General features: G+C 49.1%; 1 protein-coding gene across 4 annotated transcripts in view; it reads left to right on the top strand.

The window, feature by feature from the left end:
- Window positions 1-8,347: 8,347 nt before the first annotated feature.
- MAGI3 (membrane associated guanylate kinase, WW and PDZ domain containing 3) overlaps window positions 8,348-19,437 on the top strand; it is a 68,092-nt gene continuing 57,002 nt past the window's right edge. For 3 of the 4 annotated variants that reach the window (XM_032710384.1, XM_032710385.1, XM_032710387.1), the window contains exon 1: window positions 8,348-8,728. In XM_032710384.1, coding sequence (XP_032566275.1) covers window positions 8,407-8,728 — 322 coding nt within the window. In that variant the 5' untranslated portion in view covers window positions 8,348-8,406. Of the gene's footprint in view, window positions 8,729-9,165; window positions 9,224-19,437 lie in introns of those variants that run through there. The other variant, XM_032710386.1, reaches the window with a different exon arrangement.

The following is a 19,437-nucleotide window of genomic DNA, read 5'->3' on the forward strand; positions in this document are numbered from 1 at the left end:
CCAGTGCTCTTGGAGGAAGAGTGACACTGGTGGCCCCTGGTTCTGAGATGGCCTCTGCAACGTGCTGAAACCCACAGGGAATGGGAGAAACCTGACCTAGAACTGGACATGGTGCAGTGGGAAGACAGCAATTTATTTCTCAGTGGGTGCTCAGAAAGGTTGTTGTGGAGGCCACAGAAAATAAGGAGACCTTTACTTCTTGAGCATGGGGAGCTCTGGGTGAGCTGCATCCACATACAACCCCACTCTGAGGTGGCTCTGAACCCCAGGTATATATTTTTTCCCAAGTTCTCCCTCCATGGTGGCCACACCTGGGTGACCCCTCCCTTGAGATGAACTCTATTCTGTCAGAGCGAGTTATTCCTCTTCTTGTACTAAAATGTAAATGAACTTAAAGCCACTGCAAGCAGCTTATTTCAATATGAGCTGTAATTACTGCTGGGGCTGTAAAAAAAAGCTTTAAAACTTTTATCAAAGTTATTTTGTGTCTGGATTTTCCAAACAGCAAATAATTCTGCACTTATCTCGGTTCCTTTGATAATACTTTTTATGACAGATCTACTGAGACTCTAACTACATTATTAGCATTCAAAAAGGAAGAATGGGGACAGTCTCTTTCTAAATAAGTCTGTAAAAACCCTGGCACGCCATTGCTGCTGCTTAAATACTAATCATGGGAAGACAAGGGATGTATTAATCATATAGATTTGTACCAGTAATGTAACCAGATCTGTGGGAGCTGCTGCTCAGAATAAAGAACGGGGCCCTCCTTCATCTGGGCAAGGCTGATCTGCTCAAATGAGGCTTCCTGCCGGGTTCAAGCAGTTGGGAGAGTGACAGAGGGACAAAGCCAGTGGTGTTGTCAACAGCAGCCAAGGAAAGGCCTGTTGTGTCAGGCTGAGGTCAATCTGGGACACCAGGGAGTGACCCCCCGAGAAGGATGGTGCACACACAGGTTACCAGTGCCCCCTCCAAATGTAGGGGGGGAAGGAGACTCGTTTTTCTGTTCCCAACACTCCACTGCTCCTCCTCTGTCCTGTTTTCTAGAAGTAAAGAGAATTGTCAGTGTGCTGTTGCAGCTCAGACTCCCTCTCTCCTCTGTCAGTCGGGTTGGTGGAACTGGAGAGGGCAGGACAACACATCAGCCTTCTATCATTGGTTCCAGTCCCCCCTGATATTTCAGGGTGTCTCTGAAAGGCAAACACAGAGGTGGCTCAGCCTGTGAACACGTGCGGGACTTGGGCTGGGAGGTGATGACAGACAGGAGTGGGCATCTGCTCTCCAGAAACTGGATTTTCCTCCTGCATTCTCCAGGGAAGTTTGACTGTGCATGGACACAGAGTGCTCCACAAGCTTGGGCTGCTCTTCCTTGTTTCTCCAGATACCCAGTGAGGAGAGAGAAAATGACTGGTGAAAAGGAGCAGGAATCAGAGAGGACCTGGGGATTACATTTATCAGGCAGAGACTGAGGTAGGCTTTTGGACCTTGCAAGCTATCCCAAATCCCTGTGAACAGGGCTATAAAACTTGACAAGGCTGCTATAGATATTTCAGATCCTATTAAAGATGTAAAACCACTGGCGGCGCTGAACCGCTTACAGATGGTAACTCGCAGCTGGTGGAGGAGGCTGACACCAGGGAGAAGGTTCAAGCAAGGAATTTCAGTGGGTGATGATCAGGAACACACCCAAAAGGGGAGAAATGGCTGAACTGATGAACATAAATGGATGAAACAGTGTACTTTGCCAGTCAGTCTTGTACGTGGCCTGTGACACCCACTGGCCAGGGGTTTATCCCAGCACAGGCCACTCCCAGTCAATGAATTTAGAGCTACAAAGTTGACCAAGGGACTGGAGCATCTCTTTTATGAGGAAAGGCTGAGGTAGTTGGGCGTGTTCAGCCCCAAGAAGAGGTGACTGATAGGGGACTTCATCAGTGTCTGTCAGTGTCTGCAGGGAGGGGTCACAGGATGGACCAGGCTCTGCTCAGGGGTGCCCAGCAGTGAGACAAGAGCCAATGGGCAGAAACTGATGCCCTGAATATGAGGAAGAGCTTCTTTAATGTGTGAGTGACCCAGCACTGGAACAGTGCTGAGAGAGTGTGGAGTCTCCCTCACTGGAGGTGTTCCAGAACCTTCTGGACACAACTCTGTGCCACGTACTCTGGGATGACCCTGCTGGAGCAGGGAGGTGGGACCAGATGACCCACTGTGGTCCCCTCCAGCCTGCCCCATTCTGTGATCTGTGATTCTGTAACTCAGCAGCAGAGGCTCTGCCACTGCAGCTCCCTGCCAACACTACCTTTGCCCTCGCTGCCCAAACCCCTGGCTCATGCTCACCTCCCCCAGCCACGCCAGAGCATCCCGCCGCTCTTCTCCAGCCTCGACTTTTCTGCAACGCACTAAGCTCCAGATCTAGACTTAAACACTCCATTACCACTTTTAGCCTTTAAATCCAACATGTAGACTTCAAACCCATGCTGTAATTCCGTGTGACTGCATGACTCTGGCTCCCTGTTTGCCTGGGCCTTTATCCCCACTTTGCATTCCTCGGCGTCAGCGGTGCCCGATCCCATCGTGCGCGTCCCGGAGCGAGCGGCTGAGGGGTATTTGCATAGGCTGCTTCTTTATTCACTTTGACAAGTCCTCTTAGTTCATCTCATTAACTCCACCACAGCACTTGCAGCAGGCATATGTGGAGCAATCTCTGCAGTTACTTTTTTTTATTTGTTCTGGAAGTTACTCCTGAGGGTGAGGCGTGCAGGGAATGGCGAAGGAGATGAGAAGTGCTTGAGAGCTATGACTGTGTGCTCTGTGCAATTCTGCTTGACACCTGATGGAAATTATTCCCCCTCTTTTCAGCAGTGCCTTGTTTGTTGTTCTATCTTCCCCTCTTTTTTGTTGGGCTTTTTTTTTTTTTTTGTCCAGATTGAGGATAACTAAACACTGCTGTCATTGTGCAAAGCAGTGCCACACAGGTCAGGAGCAGTCTCATCTGATGTCCGAGCTTTTAAACTGTTGGCAGGTGTTTGTGTCAAGCAAACAAACCTTGTGGTGTCTGTTTTCTTCCATGTTCTCTCCGTTGCAGGGCTGCACAGCCTCCTTCCACGGAGGTTTCTTTCATTTCATGAGCATTAATTGAAAGGGATTTGTGGTGTTTTTCAGGTATGAAATATTGTTGAATGTGCAACTGGGAAGCTGAGGCAACAGAGGATCTGTATTTACTGTCTGATTTACTCTAAAGTATTGGTCAAAACATCATAAATTCCCAGGCCAACAGTCCTGGTGTTTGAAAATTTTACAGGATTACTTAGGAGGTGTTCAACACTGATCTCTGCTCTCTGGTGACCAGTGAGAGAACAACATGGAGCTGTGGCAGGGAAGTTGTAGGTTTGGATATCAGGGAAAGGTCCTTCCCCCAGAGGGTGGTTGGGCACTGAACAGGGTCCCCTGGGCAGTGGTCACGGCCCCAAGGCTGTCAGAGCTCCAGGAGCATTTGGACAATGGTCTTAGGGACAGGGTGGGATTTTGGGGTGTCCTGTGCATTGGACTCAATGACCCTTTTGGGTCTCTTCCAGCTCAGGATATTTTATGATTCTGTGATTCCATCTTATGCAACGATTGCTAGATAATATCTACATTGCTCAAGGGTGGTTATTTATTTGTGGAAGGGGAACAGAGAGAGGACAGAAGGACACACCACTGCATGGATGCTATTCCTGCTGGTGCTGCCTCTCATTTGCCTGCTGTGCTGATGTGTTTATGAAATACAGGCAGATTTATGGAGCAGCTTTGCATCGTTGAAGCATCCATTGATTCCCATCTGCAGCCTGCTGGGCTGATACACTCTCCATTCCCAGGTGAGGAGCCCAGACACCAGGGATTAGTCAGCCCAGGGTGACACAGATATCTATTAAAGCTTGGATTTATTCTCTAAGCTTCACGAAATTCCCTGGTAAGATCTGCTTCCATGGCCGCTTTTCCTCCTATACGAGTGAATTTTTGACAAGTTTAAAAGTTTGCCTTCAGATAAATGTATCCTAGGGTCACACAGGTTTCAAACAGGCAGTCCTGGATATGTCTGTCCACAGAACAGCAAGTGCCTGACTTTGAACCACTCTTATCCAGCCGTGGCTTGTTTGTGTTTCCTCAGAGGCACAGAGCTTCCTGAATAATTTGTTACCCCGTGTTTGAGATGAGTGCTCTGTTAGGGAGGAACATTGTGCCCACTTCTCCTCCCTGGCAACTATTTTTGTTTTCAGTTAATGCAGTGCAGTCAACCATCACCATTGGTTCTCCCCAAAGCTGGAACAGCGTTGTGGTCAGGTAGTGTTGCTGTGAGACAACTGGAGCTCCTGCGTGCCCAGTCACACACTTCTGCACATACAAATGTCTGCACACTGCTCTGTGCTGGTGCAACCTGCTTTCATGTCATCCTTGCTGAGGAGGGAGTTGTTCTTATTTTGTCTGTGTGTGTGTGTTGTGGGAGTATCTTACCTCTGTGGGAGTCTCTTCTCTGTAAGCACAGGACTGCTGACCCGCACCGAGATTTGCATGACAAGTGTTGGGCACGAGGAAAAGGACTTCAGAGGAGTGCAAACATAACGCCACAGTTCCTTTCCCAACCTCTCTGAGAAAGTGTGTCTTCATGCTCTAATTAAACAGCAGGTTGACATGTTTTTGCTGTTTTGATTGCCTTTGAACTTTGGCGGTGTGATAAACAAACTTTGCTTCCCTGCCTACCGAGAAGTTGCAGTGCCTTGAAGCAGTTTGTCTCTGTTCTGATGTGGCAGAGCTCAGCACCCTCCTCCAGTGGCATCCTACATGTGCTGCCAACAGCAGGGCGGGCTGGCAGCTGCCATGGTGTGACAGGTGATGAACTGGAGATGCTGGAGCTCTGATGTCTCTTTGATGGCCCCTTTTAGCTCGCTGAGATTTCAAACGCCAGCGCTCAGTAAACAAACGGTTCCTCAGCCCTCGGCAGGCTGGGGCTGGTGGGGGTGCAGAGCACATTCCCTTGGATTGTGGTGAGTGCAGACACTTCACGTGTCTGGGAGCTGAGATGAGTAATCCGGGGGGAGGAAGGAAAGCAGGACGAACGGACTGGTTGCCACGTGGCATAAATGAGAACTAAAATCGTCAGCCAGCTCCCAAGCAGCTTGTTCGAGTTTCAAAGTTTGTCCACGGAGAACAGTACAGCAGGTCCCGTTGGGGGAGATGGGCTGTGTAGGGTGGGCTACCCCAGAATTGCACAGTGGCCTAGGGGGGCTGCTCTGACCTCCAGCAGCGTCCACCCCATCAGAGATGACAACAGGAACCCTTGGACAGAGCCCCAAGGAGCCTCACAGGCTGTGGTCACTCTGAGTGTTGTCACACATCCCCTGGATTAGTAGATGCCAGAGCATCCACACATCGGGTGCTGGAGAGGAGATGGGGGATTAGCAAGTGGTGCAGAGAAAAGAAATACATCCAAACCCACTATTTACTCTCTCAGAATACAATGAGACTGACAGGTAAACGTGCAGCTCCAGAAGAGGATTATGGTTCATGTGATGTACAATGAACCTGCCCAACTTACTGGCATCATAAAATTTGCAGAGGATTAGGCAGCTTTTCCTGGCTTTTAAGTTTATATTGAAGCAAACTGTTAAAGACAGCAGGACTTTCACTGAAGGAACAGCAGCTTCATGACTCGCTTTTGGTACCAGTTTTATTAACTGGCACGTCGAGCTCAGCATTTCTGCAGCTGTCCCCCATTTCATGTGTGTAAATGCACTGGGATTTCACTCCGGGGTTTGAAGACTTAAGTCAGTGAAAAGACTGAGCTGCATTTTCCTAAGATGAGGGGCGGATAAGCCCTCTGCTTAGGGGGATGGACAAACTGCCCACCCTGGAGCCAAGAGGACACTCATCTCCTCCTTGAGATGTCCACACTGCCTACACAGGACTGTGCGTATTCTCTGGATCATCTGGCACAAGCCACTGTCAGCAGCTCATAAATTACAGCTCATGCCTGGTGTCACAATTCCCGTGTGAAATACCGAAGGCTGGCTTTAAATAATGTGACAGTGTCCCTTTTCATGTCCACATCGTGAGCGCCACAAAGCTTTCAGCCTCCTTGCTTCCATTCTGCAAGTGTGAAAGAAAATTTATCTCTGGCAGTTTTTTTCCGTGCCTGTTGGCAGGCGGCCCAACCTGCCTCAAATAGCAGCAAACAGGATGAGCTGAACCTGTGCTTGTTGCAACTCCATTAATGCCGGAGGCACTACACCTCAGATGCATCAGGAGCATTTGGTTAATGTCCCCAAACAAGTTTGGATTACACTGCTTTACCCCAGCAAGCATGGTTTTATGATAAGGTCGGTGTTCTGACTTCTTTGGAAGCATTCTTGCCTTTTCTTTTTTTTTTTTTTTTGGTAATATCTACTATATAAGTCATAGATTAACAGGCCATAAAGGTAGAGGAATCTGTGAGAATTGGAAAATGCCTGGTTGCAGAAGTTATTGGTATTTGTTATGAGCACGTTTCTTGGTGTTTTGACTTGCTGCTATTTACCATTGCCAAATTCAGTGTTGAAATCTGATACTTCTAACTCACCGTGTGGTCCAAACTGAGGTGAACACAGGGACACAGCAATGGGAACAAAACCCCATTGTTTTACGACTCAGCAAACATTCTTTAGGCTCTGCAGGTACCGGCTTCTTCACTTCCTCCTCCGAAGAGGAAAGAACTATTTGAGTTATGCAAAGTCACTCCTCTTTATTTGCAAACAATGGCAAGGCTACACCTTCTCAGGACTGGGTTTTATTGCAGCCCTGCTGCTCCTTAAGGACTTCAGCACAGCTGGAGCCTTCAAGACACTCCTAAAACATCCTAGACCTTGAAGAGATTTGCAGTGGAAATTCAGCCTCTGAGTAAGAGAAAAACAATTTGGGGACTGGGCAGTGAAATTTGCAATTTGAACCAGAGAGCTTTCAAAGGATTAATTTCCAGCTTTTATGGCGGTGACATTGATTTTGAATGAACTTGCCTGCGGTTTGTAGTTTTTACTGTTTCATTTGTTCAGCAGCTGAGCTCCCAAACACTGGGATGTGCATGGCGAGTACCTGGCGTGTAATCCACACCCAGCATGAGCTGATTGCTACGCCGAGGTCGGTGATACACAGCTAAATAAACGGGCTCATGTGGAGGGCAAACGCACTGGGTTTGTGTTTTCCAGTTGAAGAAGTATTGTATGCAGATTGTACCCACTGTTCTGAGGTCTGCTTTGGCCCGAGGTGCTCGAGCGACTCTGAACCAACTGGTTCCAGGGATGGTGGCCAAGTGAAAATACAAAAGGGAGAGTGGAACGTGGACAGCCCACCTTGGCATGGACACCCCACCTCGGAATGGACACCCCACCTCGGAATGGATCCCCCACCTCAGCATGGACACTCCACCTCAACACTCACACCCCCCTCAGCACCCACATCCCACCTCACGCCCAGCGAGGGACAGTGACGGGCACTGGGGCTGATGCTGGGAGGTACGGGGGGAGTGGCAGAGGGGAGATACCATCCAAGGGGTGATCCCAGTGGAAGGGAGATCCAGGTTGAGGGGACATCTTGAGTGAGGGGTGGTCCTGGCTTAGGGGTGCTCCTGGCTGAGGAGAGATTCTGAGAGAGGGGAGATCCTGAGTGAGGGGAGATCCTGAGTGAAGGAGGGTCCAGGCTGTGGTGGGAGCTGGCTGGGGGAATGTCCTGGCTGAGGGGGCTCCTCGTTGAGGACAGATCCCGATGGACATCCTGACAGGAGACTCACGTGGGTGCTGACTGGGGTCTCCTGTCTGAAAGGGAATTCCTGGACAACTCTGGCCCTGTTTGAGCAGAGCCCCTGCCTGGGGTGGGAGCAGCCTGGGGGTCTCCTGTGTGAGGGGGACTTCTGCCTGAGGAGAGCCCTGGCTGAGGGGAGACCCCGGCCGGGGCGGGCGCTGGCTGAGGGGCTCTTCCCAGGCGAGGGGGCCACACCCGGCCCGTGGTACGGCCCTGAGGGGTCCCTGCCGGGGGGCCGAGCCCCCAGACAGAGCACCCCGACCCGGTCCCGCGGCCGCACCGCCCGTGACGGCCCCGGCCCCGCCCAGGGAGGGGGCGTGGCCAGCGGTGGGGGGACGTGGCCACCTTGGAAGGGGCGTGTCCAGGGCGTGGCGAGCCCGGGGGCGCGCGGCGGGACCGGCCCCGGGGGGGTCCAGGGGCGCGCACGGAGGGGCGGGGCCGGCCCGGGCGGGGCGGGTCCTGGAGGGGCGTGGCTCGGGGGGCGTGTCCGGGGCGGCGCGGAGGGGCGGCAGTCGGGCGGCAGCCGCGGCCGGGGCGGGAGCGGCGGCGGCGGCAGCGGCAGCGCGGGGCGGGCAGCGTCGCCCCGTGTAATGCGGCATGTCCAAGACGCTGCGCAAGAAGCGGCACTGGCTGAGCAAGGTGCAGGAGTGCGTGGTGTCCTGGGGCGGCCCGGCGGGCCCGGACCCCGACCTGCTGCGCGGCGGCGCCGAGCGCGGCGAGTTCCCGTACCTGGCGGGCCGCCTGCCCGCGGGCGGCGAGGGCGCGCAGGGCCCCGTGCTGCTCTCGGGCAAGGCGCCGGCGCCGGGGGACGTGCTGCTGGAGGTGAACGGCACCCCCGTGAGCGGCCTCACGCACCGCGACACGCTGGCCGTGGTGCGGCACTTCAGGGAGCCCGTGCGCCTCAAGACCGTGCGCCCAGGTGAGCGCCCCGGGGGCCGCGGGCCGCACCGGGGCCCTCCTCCCGTCGCCGCCGCTGCCGCCACGGAGCCGGACCGGGGCCCTCCCGCCGCCGCCCAGCCGGCCGCGCGTAGGCCCGGCCGCGCCGGCGCCCTGCGGGGCGGCGGGAGGGCCGCGGCGGGGAGCGGCGCCCGGGGGAACCGGGGGGCAACCGGGTGGGATCCGGGGGGGAGCAGCCGGGGCGAGGGTGCCGCGCTGGGAAAGTTTCCGCGGCTCCAGGAAGGCGGGGCGGGGTGGGGGGGGCGGCCCCGCCGTCCCGGGGCAGCGCCGGGGTGGCCCCGGGGCGATGCGCGATCCCCCGGCCCGGCGGCCTCTGCCGGTGCGCGCCCGGGATGCTCCTCGGATCCGGTGTTGGTGCGCTGTGGCCCCCGCTGTCCCCCCGGGTCGCTCCCCGAGGGTCCCCGTGTCCTCTCGGAGTTGTTTTCCGTGGTGTTCGCACGATCCGCTGCTCGGAGGGGTGAGTGGGGAATGGCCGGGCTGGTGCTATCGCTCCGTCCTGCTGGTTTTGCCAAAGACAAGCACCTAGAGCGAACTCTGGGTTGTTCTTTTTCCATGGGATTGTGTTAATTTTGAGCACTCTTTAATTAGCTGGTGGTATCAGATGGTTGTGGTAAATTCTTCTTTATCAACGTGCCTGTCAAATGTCAAATTAATGCCGAATAGTGGCACCTGCAGCCACACGAGCTAATGATTCACGAGCTCCAGAGACGTACCTGCTGCTTTCCCGGTCAGGTCTTCCAGGTGTGAGCCTGATGTCTTAAGAGAAACTGTCTTGGGAAAAAACTGTTTTTCCCTGAATCCCAGCGGATTTCAGTATTTCCATGACTGGAGTCAGGAGTATTTCTCATAGAGCTGCTTTGCTGAACACCTGTCTTGTCCTTTTTTCATAACTGCTGGGTGCTGTTTGACTTCAGGTAATACGTATTTTAAATCGGATTTTCCTCGTTTGACCACTAATGAAAAGTCATCTCCCATACAGAGACTGTGCTGTTGGTCCTGATGCATGTCATTGCTAAATTAAGAAACCAGACACACACCTTAAAAGCACCTACAGAAACCTGGTAGGTTTTGAAAGATGTTTTGCTTTCCAAAATCGGAGAAGTGGAGATCTCCAAATAGAGAAAACAGAAAAGAACAGCTGCAAGTTAGATGTGAAATAAGAGGATTAAAAAAAAAAAAAGGGAGGGACAAATTGTTTAAGATAGAAAATAATAATCTCTTTTAAAAAGAGAAAGCTTGTGGAAGATGAAACCATCGTTCAAAGGGATTTTTCTGTTTACTGTGGAGGGAAATAGGGGTATTCCTGTGCTGGGAATTTCCACAACAGAGATGTCAAACTGTACAAACTGGCAGAAAAGATTTAGAAGAAATTGGTGCAATTAATAGTAGAAAATGGCGAGAGCCAGATGATGTGCACGAGGAGTTTGTGGTAACAGCAACATGTTGCCTGTTCCTTAAATCCTGGGTGGTGTGGAAGGGGTAGGAGGTTGGGAATATGGTACTGGTGGGGAAAAGGGTCCAGAAGATCAAAAGGACTGGCTGGTGATTCCAGCAGGTTGGTTAAAACTCGGGTTAAAAAGGCGAATATTGGGCATGTGAATCAATGCCACTTAATGAGGAGAGAGGGCTGCTGTTCAGAAGGAAGTCTCTTAATTTTTGCAGGGTCACTGGATGGTTTAATCAAAAGCAAGCCTTTTGGTGTAGAGGATTTTCCAGCAGACTTTCAGTATCGCAGACTTGGATGAGGCTCTTGCTGAGTGAGCGTGGTGTGGCAGTGTAGCTGCCAAAAGATAAGAGCCAAATTCTCCTGTGGGTTAGTAACTAGTTCAAATAGAGGAATGGTTTTCTCAACAGAAGGAAACTGCTGCTGGAGTCTTGTAAGGACCTGTGCTGTTTAGCATAGTCATCCCGAGCTTGTAAACCCAACACTGGGTGAGTTGGTAAAAGAGAAGTTGCATTTTTTGTGCTGATTTTATGTAACTTTTGGAACACATCAATCTGAATCTTCAGATCCAGCGATTTTTTTCCTCTACTGGAACATATTGTAAGCTTATTTACCACATCAGATGACTTTTGTAGTCATTCTCTGTGTTAGACTTAGTGTCCTTAAATACAGTATTTTAAAGCATACTGGGTTTTGTTCATTTTTTTTCCAAGGCTACCACAGCTGCTCAGTGGCAGTTTTCCAGTCAGGATGTATGTAATTAGGAAAGTTGTTGACAAGGCATTCTCTGTAAAGACCTGTGACTTTGGATTTGTGTTCCCTTGTGATCCAGAGCCATCCAGACCTTCCAGACTTTGGGAGCCATCTGGGAAGACATGTGGGGTCATGTGCATGGTGGAGGTGGAAGAGAACAAGGGCTTGGGAGCTGATGCTCCCTGGTGTGCTTGTAATATGTCAGAATCCTCAAAGACCCATAATTGCATTGCTGGTCTTCAGGGTCCCGTGTCTCATGCTTTTCCCCCAGTCAAAACTGCTCTTCCTCATCATGTTGAAAGGCATGGAGTGCTCTGCCCCACTGCTCCTCAGCTTTGGGTGCTGTTGGGACAGAAGTCTGAGGGCATCCAGTGCCGGGGGTCGGCAGTGAGGAATTTGTGTCTTTGTCTCTGAATTTTAGGGGTGCTCACAGCCTGCCTCAACATTTTGCAAGGGCAAGTTTGGTGATTAAGAGCTGGCTGCATCTTCCAGGTGAGGTCTGTGCAGGTGACCCGGTGGCCTTGAGCAGCACGTCGGGGAGCTGGACTGCTTTAGTTCAAGTCATAGTTGTAGTCCCTCACTAAAGGCAGCAACAGCTTTAGTTGACAGCAGTAAAATCTGTCTGTGATACTTCTCGCAAGCTCATAGAAAATTTAAAATGGAAATTTCAAGATGCTGTTTAGGCTTGTTTGATAAGACACTTGAAGGATATGAATGTTAATTTGAACGCCATCTGTTAACTGCACATCACAAATGATGGACCATTTTGTTGATGAAGAAATTTGTCCTTCCCGTTCTTGCTCTGTCTTTAATAGCTGAGGAGGGAGAACAAGACCTGTGTGCTGGGGGTGGGCGTTGTGTCCCAGGTGAGGACAGCCTCAGGTGTGTGGGATAACTGGAAAATCCATGGATATGGTATCAATAGGGATTTACACAGCAGAGGCTGTGGGAGGCCAGTCTCGAGCTCTGCCAGCACACCTGGACTGATGCTGAGATCCGAGTTGTCTGAATAAAACTTAAATTCTAGGTGATCATTGAGATGATAACCATACCTCTATTTATATATAATTCATCATCATCTTGATCAGATGAGAAAAGCAGCCCTACAGAGAGCTGGGGCTGCCTGTGCAGTGGGATATCAGTATGGATGTGCACGGAAGCTGCCGGGGGCCGGCGCGGTGTAATGAGTCCATTTGTATTTTAGCCACGCTTGGGAAGTTCTGGTTCCCAGCTAATCACCTGCTTTCATGCATCCAAACGATGGCTGCTGTGTGCTCCAGGACCTTCCCTGTCTGGTGTTACTTGGATCAGGGCGTTATCCTTGTAACTGGCTGGTGCTGCTGCAGGTCCTTCTATTTCCGTAAAGGAAAAAGGGAAACATTTTGCTCTACTCACATCTGTTGTATCAGAGTGCTAAGTTCATCCTCTAAAAGTACACACTTTCCTTCCTGTACCTGAAGGTACTGGAAAGATGAAGGTACTACAAGAAGGATGGAGAGGGACTTTTTACGAGCATGGGTAGTGATAGGGTGAGGGGGAATGGGTTCAAACTGGAAGAGAGTAGGTTTAGGTTAGAAATTAGGAAAAAATTCTTTACTGTGAGGCACTGGAACAAGTTGCCTGGGGAAGCTGTGGCCACCCCATCCCTGGAAGTGCCCAAGGCCAGGCTGGATGGGGCTTGGAGCAACCTGGGATACTGGAAGGTGTTCCTGCCCGTGGCATGAGGTGGAACGAGATGATCTTTAAGGTTCTTTCCAACCCAAATCATGCTGTGATACTGTGATTGCATAGAATCTGTGATTGCATGTGGCATTCAGGGGCTCTGAGCAACCTGATCTTGGGGGTGACATCCCTGCCTTTGGTGGGGTGTTGGAGGTGGATGGTATTTAAGGTCCCTTTCAACCCAACCATTCTATGATGATGATGATGATTCTGTGATGATTCAGAATTAGGCAGAAAGATGTTTGTATGTGCAGGCAAGCCTGTTTACTAAAATACTCATCAATACAACTTGGGAGTGTGTTCTTTCTTCACAGCAGCATGGTAGCCAAAATACATCAAAACTAGACTGCAGGCTTAAAGTAAGAAAAATCACTGATATCTGCAAGTTCCTCTTTCTGCAGCCTGCCTTGCCAGATACTACGTAGGAAGGAATGTGTTTTCCTTCCAAACTAAGGAGCTTTGATGAATACAGCTACTCTGTGGCAATTATTATGGTTTCATGACCACTCTAACTAGCATCTGGGAAGAAATGGGCAGAGCCTTGTAGCTCTTCCACTTGAGAAATGTTTCCAGAGCACATAGTTTGGTCCCTTGGTTACGGAGGGAATGCACGTTGGCTCCATTGTGTCAAAAGTGATCTTTAGTCGAAAAATGCAACAAGATTTAAAATGATGGAAAGTCATCTTCAAACTAACTTTTTTTCGGTGCTCCTGAAGCTATTAAATCTTGATTTCCTGTAGATTTGTTTCACAGCTGATGTTCACACTCATAGCTGGAGCTCTTCCTCCAGCTGGGGCATTTATTCCCTGTCTCCAGTCGGGGTTGCCTGGCCTGTGGTAAGTGCCAGTTTGTGCTGTGATGGTTTTTTCCCAGTGGGACATGTGGAGGACATCCCAGCTCATATCAAAGCACTGATGGGATCTTTTTCCAGCCCTTCACATGTTTTACGGTGGATCCAATACACCCCAGCCCAAAGCTGACGTGTGTTTGTGCTCTGTGTGCACTCAACCATTGTCTGCAGCTTCCTGATGTGACATCTCTGACTGCCTCAGATCCATTGCTTTATTTGAATTACGGTGCATTAGTGCAGAGGGTGAGGAGATTGACAGGTGGATGGACTCGGTGTAAAATCAATTTTTTGTGAGTCTGACTTTCCCTACATCGTGTGATGCCCCTGGGACTTGAGGAGCAGGAAGCCAGCAAGGCCTTATCTTCCTGATCAAAATCTAATACAAGCTTACAGGACAACTTATTGCTGGATGCATTTTCTCACGTGACTGTGATCGATCCCTAATGCCTCCACTGCTGACAGGAGTTAATGGGAATGTTACCACCCCTGCTTGGGGGTCCCTTTTCTGGAGCAGAATGAATGAAAACGGGGCTGACGAATCCAGTGACTCAGATCAGGATTCAGCACTTGAGACACAATACTCGAAGCCGAGTATCTGAGATTCATTTACATTTCCTCTTGTGCTTGAGGTGGGTACAAAGCCTCCATGTGGGGGTAAACATTTGCATGTTTGGCAATTAAGGCAGCGCCGCACTCCCGGGCTGTTTTCACAAAATCGGATGAATTCTAAATGTGCCGTGTTAAAACAGAGATCAGAGTACACACACAAGGATAATTTTGCCTCTCGGAGGAAAGGCATTACCCTAATTCTGCGTTTCTGCGGAGGCTGGCAGCGCTCCAGCTCGGGATGATGGAACAGAGGAACGTGTTACTCGGGAAATCTGAGGAGCTGCGCAGCCCTTGGTGGGTGTTGGGTGGGGGCTGCTGGGGGCTGCCGTGGAAAACTGCCCTCCCTGCTTGAGGGTTCAGGGGGGACCGACCCATTCTGTACTGAAAAGGAAAGTTGGAGTCGTTTTACCACACTAGGAAAAGCTGAGAGCACACAAGGCTGCTGGAATGAATGTGCAGGGTATCGCGGTTCCATGAGGTGGGGCAGAAGATAAATGTGCTGTCTTGAAAAAGAAAACTGAAGGGGAAATGCTTTCTGTTGTCTCTCTAAAGCTGTCCTGCTGCCTTGCACAAAAAGCTGGGAGTTGCATCTCAGCTGTGTGGATGCAGAGGACTATCAAGCACTAATAGCACTGGGTATCAGGGTGTGCATGTAATTTATAATCCTGCTATTCATATTACTCTTCATATAAAACATATTGCTCGTGGCACAGACCTTACTGCCTTTCCCTCTCACGCACTCCTTTGTTTGAATTTTACTGTGATGAGTTCTGTGTTAATGATCACACCATAAATGCCCTCTAATGATTCTGTTCTTTCTTGGCGTGTTCGTTTCAGATGATAACGAGGCCTCATGTGGCTTTTGTGACTAATTTGTACTTTCTCGTTCCCTTCAGGAGAGCCATTCTCTTCCCTGTTCTGTTCCTTGATGTCTCCCAGGAGAGACTCTGTAGGATAGTGCAGAGTGAGGCATTTACCTGGAGCTGGTGGCAGAGCAGGTGGTGCTGTTGGTGTTCTTCTCCAAATCCACCTCCTCCGTGTCCCCTCCTTTAGGGGAATCAGGTTTTCACTAGGACTGAAAAACCACTTTTATTCCAGTTGTTCCTGGAAGGACATTTTTTTTGTTCAGGTAGACAGTTTTGATTTAAATTCTTCCCTATATGCTGGTTTTTTATTAAACCCCACCTCAGGATTCCATGTCAGCGGAGAACTTACTTAAAATCCTTGAAAATGTAATTTTACTGCTAGTCTACAGTGGCAGGAGGCTTTCTTTTCTCTGTGAATGAAACCAAGAATGAAATAAAGATGAACCTTTATTAGAAGTCATGATTTCAACAGCAGATTTCATCTCCATAATTTTTGTCTAGATATGGCTCTTCAGTTCTTGGCTGGCTTTAATGAAATGTCAGTTGGCTGTAGAAAATGGCTGGGTTTTATCACTCTGAAAAGATACAACGCCCTCAATTTTTTTAAAGAAGTTTCATTTTGCTTTAATAAAAGAAAGACACTTCAAAACTAAACTGTCTTTTTGGAAACTTCTGAAGTAAACAAGCTGTGCTCGTAGACTTGCTATGCACTGTGCTCCTTTATTATTGAAGCATCTGCTTCAAGCTCATTTAAAAAAAAAAAATCTTAAAATATGACAAGAATTGTGCATTCAAACAGACAGCTGAAAAAATTACTGTAGTTTTCATTGTTGCTCTCTTTTATGGTCTTTGAATTCATTCTTCTGGTTCTTGTTTTTAATTCATGATGCTTCCTTTTAAGAGCTATCTTGTCGCGTTCATGGGCCGTTAGTTAAATCACTTCTTGTTCCCTGAACAGGAACAATTTTCTTCTTCAAAGCATGGTATTCCTGAGAGTACTAGATTTGGATCAAGAAAAATATGAGCTCTTCGTATTTGCAAGTAAATTCCTTATTTAATTCTGCTGAACAGAAGGTGAGGGGAAAACGCAGTAGGAAGATTGCAGAGTTGGATTGATCTGCTGCATCATCACCAAAATCAGAATTCTAAGAAATTCATCTTGTTAATTGATGTTTGAATTTGTGTTAAATTAATCTTTTTTGGGCCCTCAACGGGTCACAGTGGGAATGGGAGCAGCTCCCAGGTGGCATTCCAGCAGCAGTTGGCTGTGATGGGCTGGATCCCAAGCTGGTTGGTTTTAAAAGCAAGAGCATATTCTTAAGGTGAAAAGGGGAGCATCCTAGAAAGGGTGTTTGTCAAGGAGACTGCAGAGGCACTAATGGAGTAAAGGGAGTAGCAGCTAGGGGTGTAAAACCTGTGTAAAGCTGTCCCCAGTGCTGCTGTTGGAGCTGCAGGTACAGGTGGTTTCACACAGCCACGTCCTGCGGGTAGTTCGGGTGCAGCTTTCAATATGAAACACAGTCACAGCAATCTTCTGTTCAGGCTTCTGTCACCGTGCTTTTATTGTCATATGCAAGTGCAACATGTTGAAGTAGTGGCTTTCTGTGGAAGTGTGATTTCATTTTCAAAGCACACCCGGGTTGTTAGTTATAACTCTGGGCTTTCTCTGACAGCGAGCGTTTACAGCGTGTTCTCAGAGCTACGTTTAAAAAAGCTTGCTTAAAGCTACTATTCAATATGTATGATTCTCAAGCCTGTAATTTTTTTATGAATTGGTGATTGCTCTCAGTTGAATGTAGCTTTTCAAATTGAAAATCACTAGTGTGTTTACTATCCATCCTGCGTCACTCTTCGCTCGCTGAATAGCAGTTCAGTTTGTAAAGCTCAATCCATTGTAAAATTATTTTCCTGAGACACAGCTAAAAAGTTACATCACTTAAGCTCTGAATTGCCATGTCTCTTCAGTTACCTGTACAAAAAAAGTAAAGCTTGAATTGTAGCCCCATCAGATCGTGGTACACTTGAATAGTGGTTCTTCTTGTGTTCTACTTCAGTGCTGTTTCATTACTGACTTTGGTAATAAATACAATCAGCCTGGCAGCTGGTGTCTGATGAATATGGATTGGGGGTGCTCTATAAACATCAGAAGTATTCTGGGGTTTGGAGCCTGGAAATGCGTTTTCCATCTGCATAGTAATGAAGTATTCTTTAAAAAAGGTGGTAAAGGCAATCAGCAGGGTCAACGTGACTGTGTGAATTATCTGCTACTGAAATTTTCACTTCTTACATCCGCTGCATTTGGAACTAGTGAACATGAAATCCAGACTGGTTTGCCTTGACATGAGGTTCTAACCCAAAATCTGACTACAGCCACAGTTGTAGTTGTACAAAACTGGGTTGGTTTGGTGAGACTGGGACTATCCAGGACTGTCTCTGGCACAGGTGGGAAGAAGCTGGTCCATCACAGGTGTCTGAGCCAACATGTGGGGATGGTTGGATCCAGTGGGAATGTGGGAGAGTACTAGGGAGTACTTTGAGGATGCCTGTTCCCCTTATGTCAAAGAGACAGAAGTAGAGGAGATACAAAGAAAGGTATCACCGGCCTGGAAAAACTCTTGTGTGGTGGGACAGAAAAAGGTGGAATTACGACACAAAGGAAATTAGTGGGGGATACGCAGTAACAGCACAAAAGAGCAGGATTAGGAGTTTGTTGCTCTTCTCTCACAGCAGAAATACCAGCCTGTAACCCACAGCAGGCAATTCCTGATAGCAGGAAATGTCTTCAGGCGTGTGACGTGCCGAGGCCGTCGCTGGAGTCGGGTTCAGGAGGTTCAGTCGTTGTTTGAACTTTGCCTTGTAGCACCGGCTGATCTGGTGCCTTGTACCTGCTAATTAATAACCCTGTGTGGGAAGGCACAGATGTTCAGGGCTTTCCCAGTTTGGTCCCAGTATACCTAGGAACTGGAGATGTGGGAATTCTTCCCTCATGTGCTGGATGTTATTTACAGCTTTGTCTTTTTTGTCGGTCGAGTAGGAGCTGGTGGAGGCCCTGCATGTACAGACACCTCTGCCAGGGTGAAATTCCTCCCCTCCAGGTGTGCCCAGCTGAGGTGGGACTGTGTCCTGGCTGTTTGGTGAAGTTGGAACATGGCAATCGTGGAATCACAGAATGATTTGGATTGGAAGGGACCTTACAGCTCATCTCATCCCACCCCCTGCCACGGGCAGGGACACCTTCCACTAGACCAGATTGCTCCAAGCCCTGTCCAGTGTGTCCTTGAACACTTCCAGTCTTCCCATGCTTTGTCAGACTATAAATATAGACTTGTATTTCTGTTTGGGGCTGAGGAATGTGGCACTCTGAGAGAGGGTGTGAGGACAAGCTTGTCCTGTGAATCAGGGTGATGTTTACTCCATCTTGGATTCTTGGCTTGCCAATTTACAACACTCAGTAGCTGAATACAGACCATTACAGGTTTACATAAAAACACTGTTCAGAAGCTTTCACCTTGAGGTGCATCACAGACTAAACATTGTAGTCATTTGAAAGAAAGAAGCAGCTCCTTCCTCACCCATCACACTAAAAACCCACACACGTTTTTGGGCCTGACCATAAGGCATTTCACTTCTTTGTAGTGCAAATATGAATAAAGATCTCATGTCCTAGGAATAAAAATGAGTGGTTTGTATGTCCCAGTGCTTTTTACCTCCTGGTAATCAAATGCAGTTGGAGGTATGAAGTGTCAGCCAGTTTCTCTGAGCTAGGGAAGAACACCAAAGGCCATTTTGAATTTTGAAAATACAAGTTGGGAGATCTGTGCAGTCGTCTGCCAGAAACTGCTCTGGAAAACAACCATGGACATTTGGTGGTTTGGGCTGTATATCAGGCTTTGAACGTAGAGAACATAAAGGAATGTATTTAGTGCCGAGTTCCTGCCCAAGTGCCCCTGCTGCCTTTGCCAGAGGGATTTTTTTGATAAAGGGTTTAGGGAGAAATTAATTTCCCTTGGACTCGGATCGCTTAGCAGTTGTATTTTGAGAGCAATTCAGTGTTGGCTATTATGTTTTGGGATTCAAATTGTGTCCCTTGTGCTAGGGACTGGTTTAGCATGCACGAGAGGGCCCAGCATGCAGTTTGGGAACTGTTTTGCCAGGCCCCATCTGTTTGCCCTTTGGAAGGGTCCGTGGCTCTTGTGGGCACAGTGGGATGTGCTGGTGTGGGGACTGGCCATGGCCAGCCTCAGGCTTTGCCTCTGGGAATCCCTGGTGGATGGATTCTTCTGCAGTGCCCAGCTGGAATCCTCTCCAGGATGTCTTTTTGGATCCCCAATGGTCTCTCAATGTGTTTCTGCAGCTTGTGGCTGGGTGGGCAGGGGAGTGAGTGCTGAGCTGCCATGTGGGAATTCTGTATCATGGTGGGGTAAGAA

This window comes from Chiroxiphia lanceolata, chromosome 25 (assembly GCF_009829145.1).
Source record: "Chiroxiphia lanceolata isolate bChiLan1 chromosome 25, bChiLan1.pri, whole genome shotgun sequence".
NCBI classification, from domain to species: Eukaryota; Metazoa; Chordata; class Aves; order Passeriformes; family Pipridae; genus Chiroxiphia; species Chiroxiphia lanceolata.